This window comes from Arachis hypogaea, chromosome 4 (genome assembly GCF_003086295.3).
Source record: "Arachis hypogaea cultivar Tifrunner chromosome 4, arahy.Tifrunner.gnm2.J5K5, whole genome shotgun sequence".
In the NCBI taxonomy this organism is placed as follows: Eukaryota; Viridiplantae; Streptophyta; class Magnoliopsida; order Fabales; family Fabaceae; genus Arachis; species Arachis hypogaea.
The window spans coordinates 103,489,937-103,503,345 of NC_092039.1; the positions used below are offsets into that span (position 1 = coordinate 103,489,937).

The 13,409-nt window shown below is 39.5% G+C and overlaps 1 protein-coding gene across 1 annotated transcript; it reads left to right on the top strand.

The window, feature by feature from the left end:
- The first annotated feature begins 11,789 nt into the window (after positions 1-11,789).
- Positions 11,790-13,019, top strand: LOC112795106 (uncharacterized). The gene is made up of 2 exons (XM_025837064.1): positions 11,790-12,149; positions 12,234-13,019. Exons 1-2 carry the CDS (start codon positions 11,790-11,792, stop codon positions 13,017-13,019), a joined length of 1,146 nt encoding a protein of 381 aa, XP_025692849.1.
- The last annotated feature ends 390 nt before the right edge of the window (positions 13,020-13,409 follow it).

Consider the following 13,409-nt stretch of genomic DNA (forward strand, 5'->3'; position numbering starts at 1 on the left):
AAAATACAAAAAAAAAATCATAAAATCATAAAAACCAAAAATATTTTGTGTTTCTTGTTTGAGTCTTGAGTCAATTTTTAAGTTTGGTGTCAATTGCATGCTTTAAAAATTTTTTCTTGCATTTTTTTGAAAATTCATGCATTCATGGTGTTCTTCATGATCTTCAAGTTGTTCTTGACAAGTCTTCTTGTTTGATCTTAAGGTTTTCTTGTTTTGTGTTGTTTGTTGTTTTTCATATGCATTTTTCGTTTGTTAGAGTCCATGCATTAAAGATTTCTAAGTTTGGTGTCTTGCATGTTTTCTTTGCATCAAAAATTTTTCAAAATTATGTTCTTGATGTTCATCATGATCTTCAAAGTGTTCTTGGTGTTCATCTTGACATTCATAGTGTTCTTGCATGCATCTTGTGTTTTGATCCAAAATCTTTATGTTTTGGGTCATTTTTGTGTTTTTCTCTCTCATCATAAAAAAAATTCAAAAAAATAAAAAAATTATCTTTTCCTTTTTTATCTCCTAATTTTCAAAAATTTGAGTTGACTTAGTCAAAAATTTTAAAAATTAGTTGTTTCTTACAAGTTAAGTCAAAGTTTCAATTTTAAAAATCTTATCTTTTCAAAAATTTTTCAAAAATTAAATCTTTTCCTTTTTTATTAATTTTCGAAATTTTTTTTAAAATATTTTTCAAAATCTTTTTTCTTATCTTTTACATCATATTTTCGAAAATTAGCTAACAAGTAAATGTGATTGATTCAAAAATTTGAAGTTTGTTACTTTCTTGTTAAGAAAGGTTCAATCTTTAAATTCTAGAATCTTATCTTTTAGTTTCTTGTTAGTTAAGTAATTAATTTTAATTTTAAAAATTAAATCTTTTTCAAAACTAATTTCAATCATATCTTTTTAAAACCATATCTTTTAAAATCATATCTTTTCAAAAAAATATCTTTTTAATCTTATCTTTTCATATCTTTTTATCTTATCTAATTATCTTATCTTTTTCAAAAACTTTATCTTTTTTTCAAAATTTGATTTCAAAATAACTTATCTAACTTCTTATCTTCTTATCTTTTTCAAAATTTGATTTCAAATCTTTTTCAATCAACTAACTAATTTTTTGTTTGTTTCTTATCTTTTTCAAAACCACCTAACTACTTTTCCCTCTCTAATTTTCGAAAATATCTCACCCCTTTTTCAAAAATTCTTTTTAATTAACTAATTGTTTCATGTTTTATTATATCTTTAATTTTCGAAAATACTAACCCCTTTTTCAAAATTATTTTCGAAATTCTCTTTCTCTTTTCTTCTTCTATTTTAATTATTTAATTACTAACACTTCTCTTCACCTCTCCTATCCTTACTCTTTAAACAGACTATTCATTTTTTCTTCATTCTTCCCCCCTTTTTTCTTTTTTTACTAACATAAGGGAATCTCTATACTGTGACATAGAGGATTCCTTTTTCTTTTCTTGTTTTCTTCTCTTTCGTATGAGCAGGAACAGGGAAAAAGGCACTCTTGTTGAAGTTGATCCAGAACCTGAAAGGACTCTGAAGAGAAAATTAAGAGAAGCTAAATTACAACAATCCAGAAATAACCTTTCAGAAATTTTCGAACAGGAGAAGGATATGGCAGCCGAAAATAATAATAATAATAATGCAAGGAGAATGCTTGGTGACTTCACAAAGCCAACGTCCAAGTTTGATGGAAGAAGCATCTCCATTCCTGCCATTGGAGCCAATAACTTTGAGCTTAAGCCTCAACTAGTTGCTTTAATGCAACAAAACTACAAGTTTTATGGACTTCCATCTGAAGATCCTTATCAGTTTTTAACTGAGTTCTTGCAGATCTGTGAGACTGTAAAGACAAATGGAGTTGATCCTGAAGTCTACAGACTCATGCTTTTCCCTTTTGCTGTAAGAGACAGAGCTAGAATATGGTTGGATTCACAACCTAAGGATAGCCTGGACTCCTGGGATAAGCTGGTCACTGCCTTCTTGGATAAATTCTTTCCTCCTCAAAAGCTGAGCAAGCTGAGAGTGGATGTTCAAACCTTCAAACAAAAAGATGGTGAATCCCTCTATGAAGCTTGGGAAAGATACAAGCAGCTGACCAAAAGATGTCCATCTGACATGTTTTCAGAATGGACCCTATTAGATATATTCTATTATGGTCTCTCTGAATTTTCGAAAATGTCATTGGACCATTCTGCAGGTGGATCTATTCACCTGAAGAAAATGCCTGAAGAGGCTCAAGAACTCATTGACATGGTTGCAAACAACCAGTTCATGTATACCCCTGAGAGGAATTCTGTGAATAATGGGATACCTCAGAAGAAAGGAGTTCTTGAAATTGATGCTCTGAATGCCATATTGGCTCAGAACAAAATGTTGACTCAACAGGTCAACATAATCTCTCAAAATCTGAATGGATTGCAACATGCATCCAACAGTACTAGAGAGGCAGCTTCTGAAGAAGCTTATGATCCTGAAAACCCTGCCATGGCAGAGGTTAATTACATGGGTGAACCTTATGGAAACACCTATAACCCATCATGGAGAAATCATCCAAATTTCTCCTGGAAGGATCAACAAAAGCCTCAACAAGGCTTTAACAATGGTGGACGCAATAGGCTAGGCAATAGCAAGCCATATCCATCATCTTCTCAGCAACAGACAGAGAACTCTGAACAAAACAATTCTAATTTAGCCAATATAGTCTCTGATCTGTCAAAAGCCACTTTCAGTTTCATGAATGAAACCAGATCCTCCATTAGAAATTTGGAGGCACAAGTGGGTCAGCTGAGTAAGAAAGTTATTGAAACTCCTCCCAGTATTCTCCCAAGTAATACAAAAGAGAATCCAAAAGGAGAGTGCAAAGCCATTGACTTAGTCAACATGGCCGAATGCATCAAGGAGGAGGAGGACGAAAATCCTAGTGAGGAAGACCTCCTGGGACGTCCATCAAGCAAGAAGGAGCTTCCTATTAAGGATCTAGAGGAATCTGAGGCTCATACAGAGACCATAAAGATTCCATTAAATCTCCTTCTACCATTCATGAGCTCTGAAGAATATTCATCCTCTGAAGAGAATGAAGATGTGACTGGAGAGCAAGTTGCTCAATACTTAGGAGCTATCATGAAGCTGAATGCCAAGCTGTTTGGTAATGAGACTTGGGAAAGTGAACCTCCCTTGCTCATTAGTGAACTAGATACTTGGATTCAGGAAACTCTACCTCAAAAGAAACAAGATCCTGGCAAGTTCTTAATACCTTGCACCATTGGCACCATGAGCTTTGAAAAAGCTCTATGTGATCTTGGGTCAGGGATAAATCTGATGCCACTCTCTGTGATGGAGAAGCTGGGAATCATTGAGGTACAACCTGCCTTGTTCTCATTACAATTGGCAGACAAGTCAGTGAGACAAGCCTATGGAACAGTAGAGGACGTGCTAGTAAAGGTTGAAGGCCTTTACATCCCTGCTGATTTCATAATCCTAGATACTAGGAAGGAAGATGATGAATGCATCATCCTAGGAAGACCTTTCCTAGCCACAGCAGAAGCTGTGATAGATGTCAACAGAGGAGAGTTAGTCCTTCAATTGAATGGGGAATACCTTGTGTTTCAAGCACATGGCCATCCCTCTGTGACAAAAGAGAGTAAGCATGAAGAGCTTCTCTCAGTTCAAGGTCAAGAAGAGCCCACACAGTCAAACCCTAAGTTTGGTGTTGTGAGGCCACAACCAAACTCTAAGTTTGGTGTTCAAATTCCATATCCAAACTCTAAGTTTGGTGTGGAGACAACACACTAAATTGATCTGATCATCTTGTGGCTCCATGAGAGCCACTGTCAAGCTATTGACATTAAAGAAGCGCTTGTTGGGAGGCAACCCAATTTTATTTATCTAATTTTATTTTATTTTGTTTTAGTGTTATTTTTGTGTTGAATTAGGTACATGATCATGAGGAGTCACGAAAAAATCAAAAAAATTAAAAACAGAGTCAAAAACAGAAGAAAAAAATTGTTTACCCTGGAGGCAGCGCAGACTGGCGTTCAACGCCAGTAAGATGCATCTGGCTGGCGTTCAACGCCAGAACAGAGCATCTTTCTGGCGCTGAATGCCCAAAACAAGCTACATCCTGGCGTTTAACGCCAGGATGCGCACACAGAGGACAATCTGGCGCTGAACGCCAGAAACAAGCATGAAACTGGCGTTCAACGCCAGAAACATGCATTACATGGGCGTTTAACGCCCAGAACATGCACCAATGGGCGTTTGAACGCCAGAATGATGCATGAAGGCAATTTACACGCCTATATGGTGAAGGAATGGTATTTCTTTTCACCTCAGGATCTGTGGACCCCACAGGATCCCCACCTCATGACCTGTGGACCCCACAGGATCCCCACCTACCTTTTCTTTTAATCCTAATCACACTCTCCTAATCCAAATCTCATTTTCAATATCACACTTCCCAAAAAAACCTTCACCAATCACATCAACCCACTCTTCCCCATAAACCCCACCTACCTCCATTACATTCAAATTCAATTTCCCACCCTTTCCCACCCAAAATGGCCGAACTCCCACCCTCCCTCTCCTTATAAATACCTCTCCTTTCTTCTTCATTTTCACACAACACAAACCCCTTCTTCTCTCATATAGCCGAACCCCCTCCTCTCCTTCTCTACCAAAATTCTCTTCTTCTTCTTCTACTCTTCTTTTCTTTTTTGCTCGAGGACGAGCAAATTTTAAGTTTAGTGTGGAAAAAGCCTAAGCTTTTTGTTTTTCATTCACCATCAATGGTACCCAAGACCGGAGTATCCTCAAGAAAAGGAAAAGGGAAGGCAAAAGCTTCCACTTCCGAGTCATGGGAGAAGGAGAGATTCATCTCCAAGAGCCATCAAGACCACTTCTATGATGTTGTGGCAAAGAAGAAGGTGATCCCCGAGGTCCCTTTCAAGCTCAAAAAGAATGAGTATCCGGAAATCCAACATGAAATTCAAAGAAGAGGGTGGGAAGTCATAACCAACCCCATGCAACAAGTTGGAATATTGATGGTTCAAGAGTTCTATGCCAATGCATGGATCACTAGGAACCATGATCAAAGTATGAACCCGAATCCAAAGAACTATATCACAATGGTTCGGGGGAAATACTTAGATTTCAGTCCGGAAAATGTGAGGTTGGCATTCCATCTACCCATGATGCAAGGTGATGAACGCCCCTACACAAGAAGGGTCAACTTTAATCAAAGGTTGGACCAAGTCCTAATGGACATTTGTGTGGAAGGCGCCCAATGGAGAATAGACTCCAAAGGCAAACCGGTCCAACTAAGAAGACTGGACCTCAAGCCTGTAGCTAGAGGATGGTTGGAGTTCATCCAAAGATCCATCATCCCTACAAGCAACCAATCTGAAGTTACTGTGGATCGGGCCATCATGATTCATAGCATCATGATTGGAGAGGAAGTGGAAGTTCATGAAGTCATCTCCAATGAACTCTACAAAATAGCTGACAAGCCTTCATACATGGCACGGCTAGCCTTCCCCCATCTTATATGCCATTTATGCTACTCAGCTGGAGCTATCATAGATGGAGATGTCTCCATTGAAGAAGACAAGCCCATCAAAAAGAAGAGGATGGAGCAAACAAGGGAAGTTCCTCACGGCCCCCAAGAAGAACATGAGGAAGTTCATCATCAACAAATGCCTCAAGGAATGCACTTCCCTCCCAACAACTATTGGGAGCAACTCAGTACCTCTTTAGAGGATTTGAGCCATAATGTTGAACAACTAAGGGTGGAACACCATGAACACGCCCTCACTCTCCAAGAAATAAGAGAAGAAGAGCAATGAGGGAGGAGCAACAAAGGCAAGGAAGGGACATAGAAGAGTTGAAGAACATCATTGGTCCTTCAAGAAGAAGACGCCACTAAAGGTGGATTCATTCCTTGTTCTTTATTTTCTTTCTGTTTTCGGTTTTTAAGTATTATGTCTATCTATGCTTTGTGTCTTTATCTCATGATCATTAGTATGTAACCATGCCTTAAAGCTATGAATAAAATCCATTAGTCCTTCACTTATCTTAAAAGAAAAATGTTTTAATTCAAAAGAACAAGAAGTACATAATTTTCGAAATTATTAGTGAATTTAATTTAATTATATTGATGTGGTGGCAATACTTTTTGTTTTCTGAATGAATGCTTGAACAGTGCATATTTTTGATCTTGTTGTTTATGAGTGTTAAAATTGTTGGTTCTTGAAAGAATGATGAACAAAGAGAAATGTTATTGATGATCTGAAAAACATCATGAAATTGATTCTTGAAGCAAGAAAAAGCAGTGAAAAAAAAAGTGGCAAAAATTTTAAAGCAAGGATCCAAGGCTTTGAGCATTAATGGATAGGAGGGCCCAAGGAAATTAAAACCCAGGCCTAAGCGGCTAAATCAAGCTGTCCCTAACCATGTGCTTGTGTCATGAAGGTCCAAGTGAAAAGCTTGAGACTGATTGGTTAAAGTCGTGATCCAAAGCAAAAGAGTGTGCTTAAGAGCTCTGGACACCACTAACTGGGGACTTTAGCAAAGCTGAGTCACAATCTGAAAAGGTTCACCCAGTTATGTGTCTGTGGCATTTGTGTATCCGGTGGTAATACTGGAAGACAAAGTGCTTAGGGCCACAGCCAAGACTCATAAGTAGCTGTGTTCAAGAATCAACATGCTTAACTAGGAAAGTCAATAACACTATCCAAAATTCTAAGTTCCTAGAGATGCCAATCACTCTAAACTACAAAGGAGAAAGTGAGATGCCAAAACTGTTCAGAAGCAAAAAGCTACAAGTCCCGCTCATGTAATTAAATTAATATTCATTGATATTTTGGACTTTATAGTATATTCTCTTCTTTTTATCCTATTTGATTTTCAGTTGCTTGGGGACAAGCAACAATTTAAGTTTGGTGTTGTGATGAGCGGATAATTTATACGCTTTTTGGCATTGTTTTTAGGTAGTTTTTAGTAAGTTTAAGCTATTTTTAGGGATGTTTTCATTAGTTTTTATGTTAAATTCACATTTCTGGACTTTACTATGAGTTTGTGTGTTTTTCTGTGATTTCAGGTAAATTCTGACTGAAATTGAGGGATTTGAGCAAAACTCTGAAGAAGGCTGACAAAAGGACTGCTGATGCTGTTGGAATTTGACCTCCCTGCACTCGAAATGGATTTTCTGGAGCTACAGAACTCCAATTGGCGCGCTCTCAACGGCGTTGGAAAGTAGACATCCAGGGCTTTCCAGCAATATATAATAGTTCATACTTTATTCGAAGAATGACGACGTAACTTGGCGTTAAACGCCAAGTTCATGCTGTTGTCTGGAGTTAAACGCCAGAAAAACGTCATGATCCGGAGTTGAACGCCCAAAACACGTCATAACCTGGAGTTTGACGCCAAGAAATGCCTCTACTCGTGGATTGATCAAGCTCAGCCCAAGCATACACCAAGTGGGCCCCGGAAGTGGATTTATGCATCAATTACTTACTCATGTAAACCCTAGTAGCTAGTCTAGTATATATAGGACATTTATCTATTGTATTAGACATCCTGGATTGTATTTTGAATCCTGTGATCACGTTTTGGGGGCTGGCCATTCGGCCATGCCTGAACCCTTTGCTTATGTATTTTCAACGGTGGAGTTTCTGCACACCATAGATTAAGGGTGTGGAGCTCTGCTGTACCTCAAGTATTAATGAAGTTCTATTATCTTTTATTCAAATCTCTTTTATTCTTATTCCAAGATATTCATTCGTACCCAAGAACATGATGAATGTTATGAGTCAAATTACCCTCATTATCATTCTCACTTATGAACGCGCGTGATTGACAACCACTTCCGTTCTACATGAAACAGAGATTGAATGCGTATCTCTTAGATTCCCCAACAGAATCTTCGTGGTATAAGCTAGATGGATGGCAGCATTTATGAGGATCCGGAAAGTCTCACCTTGTCTGTGGTATTCCGAGTAGGATCTTGGGAATCCGGAAAGTCTAACCTTGTCTGTGGTATTCCGAGTAGGATTCCGGTAATGAATGACTGTGACGTGCTTCAAACTTGTAACCTGCTGGGCGTTAGTGACAGACGCAAAAGAGGGATTCTATTCCAGTAGGGGAGGGAACCAACCGGTGATTAGCCGTACTGTGACAGAGTGCGTGAGCATTAACTTTCACTGCGAGGATGGGATGTAGCCATCAACCATGGGTGATGCCTCCAGACTGGTTAGCTGTGCGAGTGACAGCCGCATAGGATATTTCCCCGAGAGGATTGAAAGTAGCCACAGTTGATGGTGAACCCCTAAACAAAGCTTGCCATGGAAAGGAGTAAGAAGGATTGAGTAGAAACAGTAGGAGAGCAGGCGTCCTTGAGCTCTACAGCATCTCCATCCGCTTATCTGAAATTCCTACCAATGAATCTGCATAAGTATTCTATCCCTTTTATTATTCCTTTTTATTATTTATTTCAATAATCACAATTACCCTTTAATCTCCCTAACTGAGATTTACAAGGTGACCATAGCTTGCTTCATACCAACAATCTCTGTGGATTCGACCCTTACTCACGTAAGGTTTATTACTTGGACGACCCAGTACACTTGCTGGTTAGTTGAACGGAGTTGTGTTCACTCGTGCCAAAAATCCTAAGTTCCACAATTCTACAATAAATGCAAATCAAAGAATAGTGATCACAATTTCGTCCACCACTTGACTAAACTAATCACCCACTAAAGTTGCTTGATCCATCAATCCCTGTGGGATCGACCTCACTCTTGTGAGTTATTATTACTTGATGCGACCCGGTACACTTGTCGGCTGGATTTGTGTGTTGGAAATTCATTTTTCCACAAAAACACCATCACACGCGGATTGCAATTTCCCCAAGGACGCGTACGCGTGCTGTGCGCGTACGCGCCGATTGCCACACGTGATTTTTTAAGAGGCACGTGACCAGCGCGTGGAGGCAGTTAAGAACCCTATTTTGGGGAAGAGTTTTGGCGGGAAAAAGCTTAAGAAGGCCAAGGATAGAGGGTTTTAGGGGATTCATTCATTTTGGACACTTTTAGATATTTTTTCTTAGAGATGGTTACATTTTTGGATATAGAGACAACCTTCAACCTCTCTCTAGAATTTCATTCTCCATTGCAATTCTCCTTTGATTTTCTTGGTGAGATCCATTGTAATACACTTTTATTTTGATGCAATTAGTAGATCTACTCTTCTCCTATTCTCAATTTCTCAATTTGTGTTCTTTTATCCTCTCACTTTGGATCTAGCTTTGACTTTGTTACTTAGATTTGGAACTAGTGAATTGAGGTACTTTCATATCCATTACTTGTAATTGTTCAATTGTTGATGATTATGTGATTTAGATCTCTTGAATTCAATTCTCCATTTCAATTTCATAATGCTTCTTATGAATGCTCTCCAAATGTTTGATAAAATGCCAACATTAGTTATGGAGTAAAAGTCCTTCCCTTGGATTAGGGTTTGAACCATTAGAAAAACTTGAATAGTGGATGTCTATTGTTGAGTGAGGATTAAGAATTGCTAATTGGTTTGGAATGAGCTAAAGCTAGACTCCCTTAGGGTGAAGCTAGGAATTGTGACTCAAGATAATTACTTTCATTTGAATCTCCTCTATAATTAGAGGTCAACTAAGTGAAGCAAGACATAATTGTTATCATCATTGAAGGAAACTATAGTGATAGAATTTCCAATGTTAACCCTAGGCCAAGACCTTTAATATTGATTGTGTTTGTCATCTACTTTTGCTAGCTTGAATTAGTACACCGATCTTCAAAAATCACAACAAAAGCTTCCTAATCAATAACATGCATTCTCTAGCAATTCCAAGGGAGAACAACTCGGGAGATTAATACTCTCGATTGTAGATTGTAGAAATATTTGATGCGAAATTTGAGTGTCGATTAGACTATAATCACGATTGTATTCACTATTAGATTCTATATCGACATACAAATTTTGTTTATCAAAATGGCACCGTTGCCGAGGAACTGCATATGTGTGCCATGTTATTGCTTAGTGTAAATATGTGTATATGTACATACTTGCATTTTCTCCTGATCACTTCTTTGTTTGATTGACTAATTCCACTTATTACCATGAGCTTTACACTCCCTTCGTTGCATGATGCGTTCACAACCGAATCCGAGCTTAGCTCCATTTGATCCTGAAATTGAATGGACTTTGCTTCACATTAGGCAAGCTCGGAGGTGGTTAACCTTTGGGGAAGATGAAAAAGTTTCTACCAATTCACCAACCTTACTCGAAGTGAATTTCGAACCGTCATTCAAAGAAGGCACTAACTATCCCTCCGTTAATAATACTAAGAATTTTTCTTTTGATCTAGGTACCAACACCATGGCTGCTCCGAGGAGAGTTACTCTCAAGGAAGCGGGTGCACCGGATTATGTTCTTCAACCCGTTCATGTGCTTCATCCCAACTTGAACGCGAATTTTGAACTCATGACTGCTTTTATTCACCTCCTACCTAAGTTCCATGGACTTCTCGCACAAGATCCTATTCGACATCTCAAAGATTTTCATAGTATATGCTCAACAACTAGACGGGAAGGATCCGATGAGGTTGCTATATGGTTGTTTGCCTTCCCATTCTCTCTTGAAGATAAAGCTAAAGAATGGTTCTACACTCTACCTAGTGATGTTATTTTCGATTGGGACTTGCTTAGAAGAGGGTTCCTAGAAAAATTCTTGCCCCCAAAAAGGATGGACAAGTTAAGGAAGGAGATCTCATGCATTGTACAAGGCGAAACGAAACCCCTATGCGAGTATTGGGAGCGATTCCGCAAACTTCTTGACGCATGCCCCAACCACATGATTGACACTCAAGTGTTGCTCGGCTACATATGCCAAGGGATGCGAGAACAAGATAGGACTCTTTTGGATTCCTCTAGCAATGGTTCTTTATCTAAATACAAGACGGCGGAGGAAGTATGGCAACTCATTGGCGACTTGGCCGAGTCCAACCAACATGCTAGACGGAGAGTCAACCGCCCAAAAATCGTGAATGAAATATCCTCTAGTAGCGAGACCACCACTCTTGCCAAATCCTTGGGCGAAATGACAAACATCCTAAAGCAACTCTAATTGGGTCAACAACAACCTCATCAACAACAACCTTATCAACAACAACCTCCACCACCCCTCAACAATATAGTCAACAATTGGTCCCCCAAAAAGTGTGTGACATTTGTTCTTGCTATTCCTACTACACGGACGAGTGCCCAAGTCTTCAAGAAGATAACACCGTGGTGGCTACCCACAACTTTTATGACCGCCCAAATCATGGGTACTACCAACAAGGCGACAATTTCAATCAAGGGTATCCCCAACAAGGAGGAAGCTACAATCAAGGGGGTGGCAACTATAATCAAAATTGGAGGGACAATCACCAATAAGGAAGTAGGGACAACAACAACAATGGAGGCAATCAAAGATGGAACAACAACAACTCACAAAACCGACCATACTCCCAAAGCCAATCATACACCCAACAAAACCAAGGAAGAAATTACCAAACCTATCAACCACCACATCAACGACCACCACCCCTACCCAATCAATCACAAGCCCCCCAAATCACATACCCTTCCACTTCTCCCAATCAAGATGATACACTCCGGACCATTCTCCAAGGCCAAAAAGAGCTTCAAACCACACTTGCTTCCAGCCTTACCGGTCTCACATCTACACTACAAGCGCTTCTTGCACGCATGGACCCACCATCCACTCCCGCTCCTCAAGTCTCAAATTTTAGTGCCATTCCCACTCAACCTCAACCCAATCCCAAAGGTGGCATTAATGCCATTACCTTGAGATCTGGGACTCAATTGAAAGAGAAGAAGGTAAAGGACCCAAGTCCGATCAAAATCACTCAAGAGGAAGAAGGAATCGAGATAGAAGAAATAGAAGAGGAGGAAGAAGCACAAGTCATAGTTGAGGATGAAGAGACTCAACCAACAAGTGAGGTCCCCAAGAATAAAGGAGCCATGGAAGAAGAAATTGCTCAACCAATCCCATTTCTTACACTTGCAAAGAAAGCTAGGAATCGTATGGGACTTGACCCCAAAATGGTAGAGATGTTCAAGAAAGTTGAGGTAACCATCCCCCTCTTTGATGTTATCCATCAAGTACCTAAATATGCAAAATTCCTTAAGGATTTATGCATAAATAAGGATAGAATTCTTGAGTTAGAGACTATTCCATTGGGGAGTTCTATTTTCGCTCTAATGGGAGCATTACCCGAGAAGTGTGATGATCCGGGCCCATGCATAGTCACTTGCACCGTGGATGGGGTTCAATTTCTAGATTGTATGTGTGATCTCGGTGTGTGTCTTAGCATCATGCCTCTTTCCGTCTACCGAATATTGAAGCTACCACCATTGAAGAGGTCGACGGCAAGATTTATTTTGGTGGACAAGAGCATAATAAACATGACGGGTGTTGCGGAAGATGTGTTGGTGAATATAAAAGGGTTGGTGTTTCCAATTTATTTCTATGTTCTTGAGATGCCATCAAGCGAGTCCGAGAGGGCATCGTCTATTCTACTTGGGAGACCATTTTTGAGGACCTCTAGATTCAAGTTAGATGCCTACTTCGGAACCTATTTGTTTGAAATAGATGGGAGAGTCGTGAGTTTTAGCCTAGAAGAAGCAATGAAACACCCACCGAAGAATCATTTTCTATTCTGGTGTGACCCAATTGACAACATTGTGGCCGAAGTGCATCTTGAAAAGTTAGATGAGAAGCATATGATTGAAGACATAAGTGAAAATCCAAGTGAAGCGAACGCATTACCCCATCCGGATCATCTGGAAGTTCAAATTTCAAGTCAAGATAAAAAGGTAGAATTAAAGCCACTACCACCCCACCTAAAGTACTCATATCTTGATGAAGCCCACAAGTTCCCTGTGATTATTGCAAAGGAACTAAATCCTCAATAAGAAGAAAAGTTGCTATGTATCTTGAGGAAGAACAAAAGGGCCATAGGGTGGAGCTTAGCGGATCTAGTGGGAATAAGCCCCCAAGTATGCGAGCACCGAATATTCCTTGAAGAAGGAGCTAGACCCGTTCGACAACCTCAAAAGCAACTCAATCCCACCATTCTAGAGGTTGTGAAAAAAGAGGTCACCCGACTACTAGAAGCGGACATCATCTACCCCATTTCGGATAGTGAATGGGTGAGCCCGGTCCAAGTGGTGCCAAAGAAATCCGGGGTGACCACAATCAAGAATGAGAGCGGAGAACTTATAGCAACAAGGGTGCAAAACTCTTGGAGGGTGTGCATAGACTACCGAAGGTTGAATGCCGCCACTAGAAAAGATCATTTCCCA

Bases quoted from the DNA above. Each gene is read 5' to 3' on its own strand.
- LOC112795106 (XM_025837064.1), top strand. From the start codon at position 11,790: ATGGACCCACCATCCACTCCCGCTCCTCAAGTCTCAAATTTTAGTGCC. The intron at 12,150-12,233 runs GTAGAGATGTTC...AAATTCCTTAAG, and splicing joins TGGGACTTGACCCCAAAATG to GATTTATGCATAAATAAGGA.